Raw genomic sequence first — 14784 nt, 5'->3', positions numbered from 1 at the left:
TGAATGGGAAAAATCTGCCTTAACACGTCCTGCGCGATTACCTCAACATGCTCGGACACATGATCAGAGCATGCCGCGTAACTTAAATTGCAGTTCATAGTTCGACTGAGCACCGTTGGGTGCAGGTAAAACCATTGCTAGGAAGGAATTAGGACACTTACCATAGTCAAAACAAAACCTTTCGATATCCTTATACGGATCCCTTCTTCACAGTGGAAATCCAGCTACGCAGAATGTTCTTAAGTATAGTCTTTACCGCACGACGCAAACTTCAGGACTACGCGTGATTCGCGGTGCCGGTCAGCGCTCTATTGTGTTAATTGTTATTCGAATAATTTAAGATTTAATATCGAGCTAGGTTCTCTGTGGCTACGATACGCGCGCTGTCGCAGTTTATCTCGTGGCCCATCTTCTCTCTCTGAGAGGGCATTTGTCAATCCGTGGTCTCTAGCGACATCGTTCTTGTGCTGCATTGAGACACCTGCAGAAATTTAACGCTGTCGCCGGAATCTTGGAGACTACGCCGGAAGAGCTTGTCCGAGGGAGCGGATGTTTCACGTTCATTATGTCATAACTAAGTTTACTTACCTGCTCACACGCACTCTGTAAGCCATGCTTCGTAAAAACGATGGGCTTCGCTCACATCTCGCTCGCACCTTAAATTGTAACTCCCGTGGCGCTCGCCTGTTGGCATTGAGTATCAATGCAATGACAAGTGGCAATGTATGCGGGATGCGGTGTACTACATTTGCTTATTTGCACGACTAGCTTGTCAAACGTCATAACGCTTCTCCGATATCGGTGGGTGTTACGCAGTACAACCCAGTATTCTGGTAACACTGTGCTGCTACAATTTCCACGACACTTGCATGATTAAGATGACTTGCTTACGAGTTCGAGCTATTCCGTTCAGCATGGTCTTGAGGTTAGCGCTGACGTAATTTTGTGAATGAAATGAAGTTATAATTAGCCTTAGTGGGTGAGGTGGCAGTAATAGCTGCCTTTATTAACTTCAACGCAACCTTTAAAATTTGTAGCTGGTTCGACATAGATAACTCGGGGGGAGCATCTTCAAATTTAAGATGACTGGTTTAGCAGAACCGTACGCATCACTATGTTTTATATTTTACATTTGGCCACATAAATATCGGCGTACCTTTTATGGTGACATTAAAGGATTTACTATTTCTCTAAGCACTTAATTTTTAGGGAATTGTCGCGAACAGTGGCGAAGACAAAGACATTGTAGTGGGGCTGGGTCAGAGTCTTGCCTGTCGGACTAAAGAGGCTGCTAAAACCTGTATGCCCTGTGCATTCTTCACTAGCCAAGTGCTAGCCGTTTACTGTCGATTAAATACTCCCCGTTACAGTATATTTATCTTTTGCACCCATGCTAACTTACGAAGGAGACTGTGCTTAACAAAAAAGCTTGAAAATGAGCTAAACACCGCGCTGCGAGAGATGGAACGAGAAATGTCAGGCGTTACATTAACAGACACGAAGACAGTGGTTTGGATTTGAGAGCATAGCCGATGTTCAAGCTGACAATAAGAGGAATAAATGTAATTGGACAGGATATGTAATGCTTAGAGCAGGCGGCCTTTAGTGCATTATAGTTACAGAATGGGTGCCAAGGGCAACGGAACGCAGTTAACAGCAGCACAGAACTAGGTGGTGTGATGAATTGAGAAAATTGGGATGAATAAGATGAACTGACACAAAACAGATAATTGGAGAGCACTGCGAGAAGCCTTCGTCCTGCAATTAATATAAACTAATGATGATGACAGTGGTGGTGACGTTTATTATTATTATTATTATTATTATTATTATTATTATTATTATTATTATTAAAGACAGGAAAATTCAACAAATTCCGAATAAATTGAATGTTACCTCTATAGTGACTATATTAGCTAGGGATGCAAAGCTGTCTAAAATAATTCGAGTAAATGCAAAAGAATTCAATTAGGCGTGATGTGCAAGTATCCATTTACGACCTTGAGGCGTCGGATGGCGAACGTGCCGTGAGATGCTACATCCACGATTCCGAAACGACGGTGTCTATTTGCTTGGTCGAGTAGGAAATGCGTTTGCCTCTCTCGGCATTGAAGCGACAAAAAAAAAAGCGTAGCCTTTTCTCGTTGCAACACAACTACATAGAACTGCTATGAAGTGTTAGTTCATCATTTTGCCAATCACATGATTGCTTTTGGCGAGGAATGTCGGGATATGTGCTATGCTCATAAATAATGGCGTTGAAACGGGATTCGCACGACGGGACGGATTGCCGGTCTTGCCAAAGGATGAGCATGACGCAGCTCAGTGCTGACGAGTCAAGGGGACGCACAAAAACGCCGCAGACGAGCTGCTAGCGGCGCGATTTATTGCATCTCAGCCACGTTGCGGCTGTCTACAGTCTGAATCGACGATCCGTTCTGTCGTGTCTACCCAGCTTAATATGTACTCGGGGAATATTGTCGAAATTACTCCGATATGGCCCCCAGGTGCGTTCTTTATTATCTGCCATCCGTCTTTTGCGGCATAAACATGGCGTCTAAACCCAATTTATGTGTTGGCACAGGCTTTATTTCGGTTGCCCGATTGTCCAGTTCTCATAACTGCTGGTGGGATAGCTCTTAGCTACTTGCTTCAAACGAGAGTTACGAGCACACACGAACCCTGTTGGTTTGTCATTTGTTTTGTACTGCAATAGTTACTGGGTCTTATATGATCAATGAATGTGATAAGCCTACTTATTTATACTCCACTTACCGCACTGGCACGCGACGACATGCCAAAGTGAGAGCCTATAGTTTTTTGGCAAGCGCTGCGTTCGCGTTGTCGGACGCTTCTGGATTTATTGGAGCTTATCTGAATAATTACACATCTCCACCAGAAAGGTTACGCCAGCGCCGCCAGATTCAGTAGGATCAGCACCATAACAGCAGATTGACAGGAATCAGCTAACAGTAAGTTACTTTCTTTTTTTCTATCTCGCTGGAGTGTCAGTCACAATAGTTGTCTCAGGCATGTCGCACAGCTATCAGTGCTCGTAGTGACAGATTGTCTTTATACCTTCTCTACCTTTACGCTCATCTTTTCCATCCTAGGTGGAAAAGATTAGCGGAAAGTGGCAGATAGCCAACAGTACAGTTTATTCTTGTTAGCCTCCTTGCCATTCACACCTTATTTTTTTCTCTCTCTATTTCTGTCCTTGGCTTTCATCCAAACACATTCAACGTCACGACATGGCTGCAGACTGGTTCCACATAGAAAATAGAGAAAGGCAGGGGGCTTAAACAAATAGTTCTCGTTGGCTACCCTTAAAAGGGATATAGAGATAAAATAAAACGACAAAGTAAAGTGTGTGTCCAATCCAGTGACAGCAGATTATTATTTATTGCGCTTATGCGCAATAAATATAAGAAAGGGGTGATGTTTAAAGCAAACTGGTGCCAAGAACACATACCGGTAACTGGCTAGCTCATTTACTCGTAAGTTCCCACCAGTTGCCACCGACTGCTACCAACCTCCAAAAATTATACGACCAAAGTGATTATTATTATTATCATTAGTAGTAGTAGTAGTAGTAGTAGTAGTAGTAGTAGTAGTAGTAGTAGTAGTAGTAGTAGTAGTAGTAGTAGTAGTAGTAGTAGTGGTGGTGGTGGTGGTTGTAGTAGCAGTAGTGGCTTACGCAGTAGCAATTATTAATTGGTAATAACAGCACAAACTCAGTATATCGAGGTCTGAAAAAGCTGACGATGATACTGACCCAAAATGATTAAAATAGTACTTGCGCTCGGGTGTGATTTTTCTTTGGATGCCCCTGTGATTAGCTGCAGAGCAAGAGTGCTGGCAGGTGACGCGGCATACACCGGCAAGCTCGCGCCGACTCTCACCCTTTTTCTTTCCCACCACGTGTACATATTAGTCTCAGTTGCAGCCACGAAAGACTAGATCGTAAAAGTAGACGAATGACTCCGCAATCGATTGCCATCTGTTTTCCGACCAATCACGGTAAAGCAAAGAGACAATTTACAGCCAAACTGCCAACCTGGCACAGCCTGCTGGCATGTCAGGAGTGTTCTATGTGTTAATAATTATATTATTATTCTGTACACCTTTACTCGTTTACAGCAGTACTACGAATTTGGGATTCTGCCTTTAACAGTGCTATACTTTCATCATTGCGAACTGATATAAAGTGTATCTGCTTACCATCCTCACAATAAGCAAGCGCTTCGCATCACTGGCTTCCTTCATGCACAGCACATTAATTTCGTCTTACAACGTCGTCAAACCGTGTAGGTTTCCAAACCATTCTATCCCGAAAATCACACAGCAGCACAGTGTGCACTGAAAGTCAGGAAAGGAAAAGAAAGGTGACAAAGGAATGACCATCCTTTTATTTCTCTACTTCTGGTGAAAAGGAGTTTTAAGGAACGTAGGCTTCGAAACATAATACGAGCCCAAATAGAATGCAAACGGTGGTGAGCCACGTCATGCTGGAACGGCAGTTATTCTGTAACTGTTAACCGCATGGACTCGCACGTGCACGAGAGCTGTACTTGCGTGCGAAACGCCTGTACAACTACTGCTTGAAACATGGGTGACGGCACATGAACATAGACGGCTAACCTCGTGATGGCACAAATGTATTTTATTGGAAGATTTACAGGTCCGCCAGCAGAACACTAGAATTTCCTTGGAGTCTCACTCTGCCCGCATGAATCCTATTGCTGCTTCTTTTTTACTCACAAGACATGCGAGCTTTATGACGACAATTAGTTGTCAATTGTTTTTTTTTCAATGTGTGTGTAGAAGAGGTGGACATCATGAGTGGTGCCTGGTGATCTTTACCTCGTAGGCGAGCGATACAAAGCAAAGACAGGCCTGCTCGAACAAACAAAGGAGCAAACAAGACATACAGTGCATAGAAAAGTTATGACGGCTCAAACAAACAAACAAACACACATACAAACGACAGGAAATAATAAAGTAAAATTCAAATAACAGTCCGAACGCGGTATAGGTCACACAAAGTTTAAAGTATCCCATTCTACCTCTCAACACAAAGAATTTGCACAGCAAGTAATTTCAATTAAGAATATAGAGCAGTGGCTTATGGTTCACTTGTATTTCAATAAAACACTACAATGCAATATATACATGGTTACACCACAGTTTGCGTCAAGGTCAAGTTCAAGGAATACTTCGCAGAAACTCATAACTACAACAGCAGTGATATTCCTTCAAAACCTAAATGATGCAGGTCCCAACATATCGCCGTTGCAAGTATCTGCAATTCTTGACGCTTCCGAAAATTCCTTTAAGGCGCTGACAACCGCTTTCGCAGTTCAATTATTGGATGTGGTCCCGATATTCTTTTCAGTGAGAGCGGCCTTTTGTGAAGAGCGCGCCAGTTATCTCTGGTCTTTTTCGATGTGGATCATGATTACTGCAGTGCAACAAGATGTTCCCAATATCGTCTTCTTATTCCGAGCTTTTGTTTACACTCCCGAAGTTTCATGGCTGTTTTTCGGAGGCGTTAAAAGAACATGAGCAGTCAAGTTCACTGACACTGCAGAAGGGACAGACGGTTGCTTGTGCGAAAAAAATGAAAAAAAAAATAGACCAAGGAGATCCCTGTTTCTTTTTTATATTTCATGGGATACATTAATTCACAAAAGGCAATGTCGATTACCATATAATCAAATGAAGTAGAGCGAAAAAAAGTTATTTTTACATAAAAGTGCTGTTTCTTTGGTTTTCAGTGTAAAATTGCCCGAAGCACTCGTAACAGTTGAGATCACAGTAACTAGAAACGGAGATAACAACTTAGGAACTCCATGAATAAGCTTGCATTCATATTGTCATATTGGATCTTACCACTTGGTTTTTACACTTGTTTACACTTGGGGTTCTAACGTACACACAGTGCATGGTACACGGGCTTGTTTGCCTTCCGCTTCCATCGGAATGCGCCCGCCGCGGCAGGAATCAAAACCGCTACCTAGTTTCCAACAGTTCAACGTCATATGCATTGAGTTACCCCGGCGTGTAGAAAGGAATACTGCGCAAGGAGGGAGTTCACTCTATCAGAATTGAGTTTTGAAGGGCTGGCTAAACCACGACAAATATGTGACTGCCACGCCAACCAGTCGCACTGTCACAGGAAGTGTTGGAGTATACTTGAACAGTTGCTTTGCAAGCATCCATGGTAATTTTTTTCTGGTAGAGAATTGTTCAGGGCGTCGACGTATCAGCAATTTAGATATTGGCCTCTATGGGCGTTCTTCACCCTCACTTGTGCACAATGTTCGCGCCTGAGCCTGTATTTGTAAGTGTGAAATAAAACTCGTTTGACGTTCCAGTGTACGTCTTGTATACGTTTAGACTCTGTGCGTTTCTCTCAATTTTGCGCTGCTCATATGAATGCAAGGTGCCGAAACCAACTAGACCGCCTTTCCGCTTTTACAGTGGCGAGTAAAAAAATTTTTGCTTATCAATAAATATCAGCGAGGCGCGCGCACACTTCAGGTCAACTACACATTGTGCTTAAAAGGCACGTAACCGACGTGGCTGCAGTTTTTAAATTATTATTTATCGAAGTTCGTACAGCGAATAAGGGCAGAACAATGCCCCACTGATCTCGCGACGGAGAGATTCCGTTCTTTAAGTTTTCTTGGAGAGATTCCGAACTTCCGCTCAGAACATCGTCACTGGCGTAACTATCGTGTCTCTTTTGGACGAATGATGACAAAAGTTTGTTAATTTGTATCCCAAGTTCGCTTCGATCACAGATACGCTTCGCCTCTTTATTTGCAGCCTTAGCATTTATGATTTGCCAGCATTTGCATATCAATCCACCCATGTGTCATAATAAAGTAAACCTCGAAAGACAAGAGTTAATGTTTTATACCATGTCGACGCAAACTTAAGTATAGTCCACGTTTCTAATCACCCCTTTTTCTTTCGGGATTATTTCCGGAGCAGGATGCTTTACTGAATCGAACACATTCTTACCTACATGTACGCGTTATGGAATGCCACATTTACTCCGGCATTCACGTTAGAGCAGATTTTTCTGAAACACATACCTATTCCTATTTGCAATTTTTGACGCTCGCGGTCTGCATCCCCCAGGGATCGCTGCGACTGCATTATCATTTATGAAATTATTGCGTTCTCTCCGGGAACCTGGCTATTGCCGCCACTGAACAGCTGGAGAATGAGGAACATGAGATGGAGAGACAGGCAGGTTTGGCAGTGTATATAGCGGCTGGCTACCCTGTGCCGGTGAAAAGGGGGCAAACGGAATGAAGGCGATAGAAGGAGAGACGAGATGAAAGAAACGATATGAAACATGGCCGCATAAACTTCATACAGCGTGCTATAACTCCTTGTCACACGGTCCGTATGGCTGCACGTCACTGAACAGAATTACCGATAGAATACTTCGCCTAATAAAAACGGAAAATTTAAGCAATCGAGCTTGTGTATTTGTAACGGGACAACATAGCACTGGGCGAAGAGCCGGAAGGAAGAGGAAGACGACGGCATAAAGATGATGAGAATGGCCTGCAAGTAAATCAGGACAGCCAATCTCATCGTCTGGCTTTAATTGGTGGCGTTGGTGGGATTCGAACCCACGACCTTATCAGACTGGTGAGTGGCTGGTTATTGCCGTTTGTTTACGAGCCATTCTTAATCAACTGTTCACCGTCTTAATTCCCTCGTCTTCCTCTTTCTTCAGGTGCTTGTGCCAGCACTGCTGCTTTGTTCCATTACAATATGTAAACAGCGAACCGTAGAGTCAAATCACCTTCCATCTGCCGATCCGATGCGTACGCTGACATTCTTTCGCTTTTCATAACGGCTCTGTCCCACGTTTTTCTACAAAGCGAGTTTCGGGTGCACAAGGAGGACAGGGGATCTTCCGACTCCTCACTCTTCTTTTTCTTTCGATTTTGTACTCGTGCGTGGCTTTCTATGAAACACTTAGCAGTCGCTACCTGCCAAATTTTTTTGAGTTGTCCCGTATCCAGTCGACGTAATGAGAAACCTTGGTGTAAACTCCGGCATAGCGCGCCCGGGCGCATCCACGGCCGAACGATACGATGCCCACGACGATTGCCAGACCTTTCTCCGTTTGGGTCGCTGGGCCGCCAGAATCCCCCTGGAAGAATATATTTTTCTTTAAATCGAGTCAAACGAGATGTCAACTTTTCGCAATGGTAGAAACTTCGTAGACAGCACGTAAAATCAATTTGGAAGGTTTCTTTTGTTTTTCTTGCCAAGCGAAGTGAGACTTTATTTGGTTTTTTTCCTGCGCCTTCAATTTTTGTACACGACACTGCAGGAAAAAAAAACAAGCCTGGAGCTTCTTGGCGTATGCAGCATGAGCAGAGCACTCGTGCCATTTGTGGGCATAATCTGACCTTCTAAGCGGCGAGCGTTAGGCTTTTGTGCCACGCGATATCCCCGCTTAATTTCTTGTGCATTGCCATGTCTGTCGTTTTCATTCCTTACTCATCGCGGAGCAGCATACGAGAGTCATAGCCCTCTGGCTAACATCTGCGCCCATTCTGCCATTAATCATTTTCTCTTTATCGCTAATTGACAAGATTAGATGGCTACCATGTGATAGCGCTCCCTATGCTGCATTACTATTGCTCCTTTGCATTCCAGTCATCGTAGCCGTCATCTTGGCCTACTAGCATGTCTAGAAGCTACCTAAAAGAGAAACGTTACAGCATGAAAGCTGTGATAATTCAGTAAAAAACGATCATCAACCAAAGCACAACAACGTATGCGTGATAATATGGTGCGCTGACGTCATCGCTTGCGTACTAGGACGGCAAGAAGCTGCACCCGTGGCGTCACATGCAAACTAGGTATTGTTACAGGACCATCTGACGTGCCATTAGGTTCCATAAGCCTAAGCATCCCTCGTTAACGCATGATCTGCCCGATTCGTCTACTCACCTTACAGGACCCTCGTCCTCCGAGCAGCGCCCTGGCACAGAACATGATCCTTCGGTCGTATAGCGAGCTCAGTGTGATCAACTGGCTGTACTGGTAAGTGCAGAAGAGGTCACTTCCCACAGGGACTGTCACCACTTGCAGGTCCTGTGATATCTTTCCGGCTGCAAACCAAAGAAAAAAAAATATGTTATCGTAATCTGTGGTTGACACAGAATACAGTTTCTTTAATGCTTAAACGCTTGTTTTAACCTTATGTGGTATTTCGCCAGTGAGTTTTACGTAATGTACGTTATAGATCAACGTCACACCACATGCTTTCTGTTACAAATACAAATACGATTTATTTCATGTTTGTTCAAAACCTGGTGAGATGGAAGAAAAAGCTGCTGAACAGCAGCTTGACTAGCTCCCACCCCCCTACTACGCCAAAACTGTATTCGAGCGCTTTGAGGTTGCTGTTCCACATTCAGCATCTGTTCATATCCCTCAATATTTCTCGGCGCGCTGTAATAACGTCAGATAGCTGTCAAGTTCGCTGGCCTTTTCGGTGATAGAAATGTGGCAAATGCTGTCGCTGCAATGAATAATTGAAGTGAATGTTACGTCATCCTAAAGTGAAAGCATTACATGCAGCGAATGATCTGGGGCATACGTTCGTCTCCTGGGTATCCAGGGCAGACGCCATGGGTTTCCAACAACGTAATTCATATTACGGCAGCGTGAACATGCGCTATAGCCACCGTAAAGTTTGTCTAAACAGCGGGAGAGAAGTGTGTATGTTCTTTTTACCAAAGGCAGCCGGCCCGAGAAAGCTTTCATTTGGGCACCCAATGCCAAACCGTCAGGAAGACTATCGGTCCGTGCAGCTGGGGCAGCCGCAGCAATGGAGATGAAGTACAGTGCTCAAAAATTGAAACGATAACATCAATAAACAGCAAATAACACCTTTTACGCGTAATTAAATGGAAGTGCGACGTGCTATCGCTCTGCACTCGGTTTCTGAGCACGGAGTAGTGCCAAGCGTATGTTTAGGAGCCTGAATTAAGCCGCTGTTACAGGCGCAGGTGAACCTGTAAACGAAAGCACGGATTGTAGTAGTTTCGGAATTCGAGTTTCGGCTTTTGAGCACTGTACGCTTTCCTTTCAAAGCCTCGTGACTATCGTGGTTTTCCTGTTTTGCGAAGCTCCCAGAGAATCGATTACTGGAGGTTAGTTCCACCGGAGAAGCATTCCCCAAAGAGGAGCTGCTTGCCCATTTCCCAGCAGACAGTCAGTTCTAACAGACTCCGCAGCAGGAAACCTTTGAAATCACGACGGAAAACCAAACGTGGATGCGGGGGCACGCAACCTAGCTTTCCTTACTCTCACGGGTCCTTCCCCAGCCGGTGATGGTGACGCTTCCTTCCATGCGGTGGTACTTGTCTGGCAGGCACACCGGTGCTACGTATCCGTCGGAGCCCTCAAAGTCGAACGGCTCGCCCAGCTTGAGCAGCGCTATGTCGTGGTTGGCTCCGTCCGTGCCGAACTTGGGATGGCGTCGAATGCTCGACACCTGCACGATATGGCGCCGGATTCTCGTTATTGTGGGCGAATGCCGAAAGATCCATCGCACGGTGACCGTTACTACAATTTTCTAATCGCTTTGGAGCACTTAAACGACCGTCCTTTCACAAAGATCTTGGGCCCGTTGCCTCGTGTGCCTGCTATGTGCAAGGCCACAAAGGCGCTGGTGCGTTTCTTGAAATGCCTGTATGACCACCTGTGACTGACTCAGTGATGCACGCTTGTGGACGTAGAGTGGAAATTATGATCTTATTTCTTCCTTCTCCTCTTTGAATGCCCTTTCCCGCTACGGTAGGGTAGCCTACCGGGTTGTCTGGTTAACCTCCCTACCTTTCCTTTATGTCTTAACTCTCACTCTCTCTTCTAATCGCTTTAGTGATAGTGTATTCTTGTACAGTGACCAAATGCGGACGGAAACCGAGCTGGCGACAAAATTTAGTGTGTGAGGGTGTGTGAGGTCTTGAAATCGCATCTTGCACTTGGTTTTTCCAATAATTTTTCTCATTTAACAGCTAGGTTAACGTTATCAGGGACACCCTGTATACGCATGAAATGCTCGCCATCGCGATCTAGTGACTATTGACGAAGATTGCGACTTTCTGTGTTTTACTTACATTTCTGCGTTGATAATGACTCGTTCTTTTTCCAAGATTTATAATACCAGCCACGACCGTGAAGCCATTCGGAAACCTGCGTCAGTTCAACGTCGCAGTAACATTTTAGTTTGTCACAGGGAACATCAAAGCCGACTCGCGAAACACCAAGCCAAATATGCATTGAAAACTCAATAAGACGCTTATATAAAAATTATAATGTACGTTTTTTTTTTGTGTGTGAGTGAACGAGGCTTCTGCGTATTGGAGCATTTGATAATGCACATTTAAGCACTTTTTTTTTCTTTCTTGATCCAATAGGTTTATAGGACGATATTGTTTCCTTGCATTTACCAAAAGTCCAGTGATCTATTCCCTTTTTTTTTTTTGCTCAGCTCTTCTCTTGCGGTTAAGAAAACTTGCAAGCAGCGAATCCCAGGCTAAATATTTCTGCTGAAATATGAAACTCACAGTCTGAATAATTCATTCACTCGTGCGGCTTATTGGTGAATATTTTTAAAAAAGCTACGTGTTAAGCAAAATATTTGCGAATAGCGTTTCTGCTGCTAGTAAACGCTTTCAAAAATGAAGATGCACCAATTTTTCGCTAATCACTTACAGCGCGCGTCACACTCACCTGCGAACGCAGTGTGCAGCGGTCAGAACAATCGTAGGTTCAATTATTGAGCCACCGCAGAAGTGGTAACCATTCCTTTGAAGGGACACCTGCATATAGAACACATATATGAGTCAAACAGCGCTGCAGATGGATCCGAATACACTCGGTGCCAATGTTCAACAAAACAATGTTTTGGAGGTTTTCGTAAAAAGTGAAGCTGGAACCAATGTTGAGCATGGAAAAGTGCATCGCTTCCCTAATCTACGCAAGTTGGGCCTTGTTGTTGATGTCGTCGTTGAGTTTTGGTGAATTTGTAGGACAATCGATTAGCGCTTGTCATGGACTCATACTGACTGAGAAGTTCGGATATTGCGCGGACAAAAGCTAAATTTGTCGCATTAAGCGTTCAATTCTTATTCACATACAAGCACTTTTAAAGTAAATGATACTTTGCATGGTGTACTCATATTTAACTCATATTTTTATAATCATCAAGGATAGCATACAATGCTGGTGGATGCGTTTAGTTATTGTGCGTATTCCTTAACGAAAGACGAGAAAAGTACAAGTTTAGACACGCAACCTTTCAAGAAGATTTCAATTATGTTTTTCACACCTTCAATCGAGCATGAGACAAAGCTGCTTGAAAACCTCTGTTGGACCCGCCGTGGTTGCTCAGTGGCAATGGCGTTAGGCTGCTGAGCACGAGGTTGCGGGATCGGATCCCGGCCACGGCGCCCGCATTTCGATGGGGGCGAAATGCGAAAACACCCGTGTACTTAGATGTAGGTGCACGTTAAAGAACCCCAGGTGGTCAAAATTTCCGGAGTCCCCCACTACGGCGTGCCTCGTAGTCAGAAAGTGGTTTTGGCAAGTAAAACCCCATATATTATTATTATTAATATTATTAACCTCTGTAGGCTTTTGGTTTTGGGCTCACGGCGTTCAACGTGCATTCTAGGTCAAACGCTGTTGCATTTGAGGTACGCGCGAAGTCCACAGTACACAACAACGTTTAGTAGACATGAAGCTGTGATAACATGTGCTAACCTCGGTGAATATTCAGTGATAGTCCATAACACGTTGTCTCATATAAGAAAGTATCATCTAGGTTTTATCACGAATGCACCTTTAAGATTTCGATTAATCTCAAACAGTTGGAGTATATCCGGTGATATCCTAGATCTAATACAGCCTTGTTACAGCGGTCCTGTCAGTGATGTGTAGACACTGTAGGTGCATAGCTCACCTGCCATGGCGCTTCGCCTTCTCTCGCACGTGAACCGCCAATGATTCTTGATTGAATGTCCCTGGCGACTCCGCACTGGACTGAATCAGGACGAAATGACAAGTCACTGGTGGTTGGTAATGTGAAATCCATGATACGCCGTACATTGCAGATAAGCCGGGCCTAATTGTTTAACAATGACATGACAATGCGTAGGTCTCTCAATTATCTTTTGTTGGCTGTAAAGCATCATTACCTGTACATTTATTTCACAAAACTAAACCTTGAATCCCCTAAATTTTCCCCACAGCAGTAAATACCAAATAGGCCAAGTTCAAGCTCTTCTAAATGCTTTCTTTCTTTCTTTTTTTTTACTCTGCTTTTCATTTTTTCATACTGTAATCGCTCAAGGTGTTTCACCTCCGTGGTTGTTTGACTCGTGTGCCGTAAAATCCGCGCCCAAACTGAAACCTTGTCGTAGGACTTGTCTTAGTGCTCGCTTTTTTTTTTTTAAAGGGAAAAAAATACACCAAAGGCACGCGCGGTTGCAGCGTCAGTTTCACAACGCGAAATTCTAGATTACAGCCGCTGCGGTTTAGTGGCCATCCTGTGCTGCTGCTGCGCACGAGGTCGCAGGTGCGACTCCCGGCCGCGGTCGTCGCATTTCGATGGCGAAATCTAAAAAACGCTCTTGTGCTTATATTTAAGTGCACAATAAAGAAGAAAGCGCGAATGGTCGAAATTAATCTGTAGTCCCCCACTACAGCATCTCTCATACTCCTGGTGTTGCTTTCTGACGCTAAAGCTCATAATACGATTTTTTTTCGACGGTCCCGAATTCGATGCCTGCTGGGGTGTTTATTCTTCCATCTCCTTGTTTAATCTCATCTACGTCATCATCATGATGGTCTTATTTTTCTTAAGACGACAATTACTAAAGAACTACTACCATAACGAGACGTCCAATTTTTGTAACAGTCATCGCTGTAGAAAAAGGAAAAACACGGGGGGAAAAAAAGATGTTATGGAACAGTGGCTTACCTGCGGAGCTGTTTGCTGCATCCGCGCCAGCGGTGGCGGCGGCGACGAAGAGCAGCGTAGCCCACATGACGGGAAAGGCATCAATGACGGCGCCAGCTTGCTTTTTGAGAGCAGCCCAGTGCACTCCGCACCCGCCCTCGCATAACTTCCTGAATTTCGCGCTCGTGCGCTGGGATGCGAGCGCGTGGCCCGCGAGCCGGCCGCCTTTGTGGGCCGTAAGTGGAGCGTGAAAGTGCCGGCGCCGAATTCGATACTTTGTTCCGTGTGAAAGTACTAGCGTGTGAAAGTGAGGTAATCATGCTTGAAACAGGGCATTAGGCCTATATTGTATCCTGCCTCTCTCCCTTTCTCTGTCTCTCTCTCTCTCTCTCTCTTCATGCTTTAGTTCTTCTCTGGTTGAGACCATTGGTTCCGATAAACGCAAGTTGAATGCTTTAATATTGTTTTATAATGTAGGCCAATTTCTTTTAATTGTGTGCTTGATGCGTCTGAACTTCACTAGTGGGCAGAAAATTATTGTTGCAAAGAAATAATTGTGATAGCGACTGCGCGAAATCGCTTTCCAACCACCAGAGAAGCAGTTCACGATCCAAGGAGTAGATGTGCTTTGAGTTCCAGTTTATTTCATGTGAACACAAAGATTTGTGAATTCAGCATAGAAAACAGAAAGACGTACCGAAGTGGTACACTGTATGGGGACCTCTTACGAATAAAGGTACGAACATAAGATGTACAAGAAGACAATGGGA

At 44.3% G+C, this 14784-nt stretch overlaps 1 protein-coding gene across 2 annotated transcripts in view; it reads left to right on the top strand.

Moving 5' to 3' along the window:
* The first annotated feature begins 8917 nt into the window (after positions 1-8917).
* The window catches only part of LOC135915433 (isatin hydrolase-like), a 358063-nt gene continuing 352196 nt past the window's right edge, over positions 8918-14784 (top strand). For both annotated transcript variants that reach the window (XM_070537693.1, XM_070537691.1), the window contains exon 1: positions 8918-9084. In XM_070537693.1, the coding sequence (XP_070393794.1) occupies positions 8966-9084 (119 nt within the window). In that variant the 5' untranslated portion in view covers positions 8918-8965. The remainder of the gene's footprint in view (positions 9085-14784) is intronic.

The sequence above is a fragment of the Dermacentor albipictus genome, chromosome 4 (genome assembly GCF_038994185.2).
Source record: "Dermacentor albipictus isolate Rhodes 1998 colony chromosome 4, USDA_Dalb.pri_finalv2, whole genome shotgun sequence".
NCBI classification, from domain to species: Eukaryota; Metazoa; Arthropoda; class Arachnida; order Ixodida; family Ixodidae; genus Dermacentor; species Dermacentor albipictus.
Note: the sequence above shows the minus strand (reverse complement) of the source record. Positions and strands in the feature narration are given on the sequence as shown.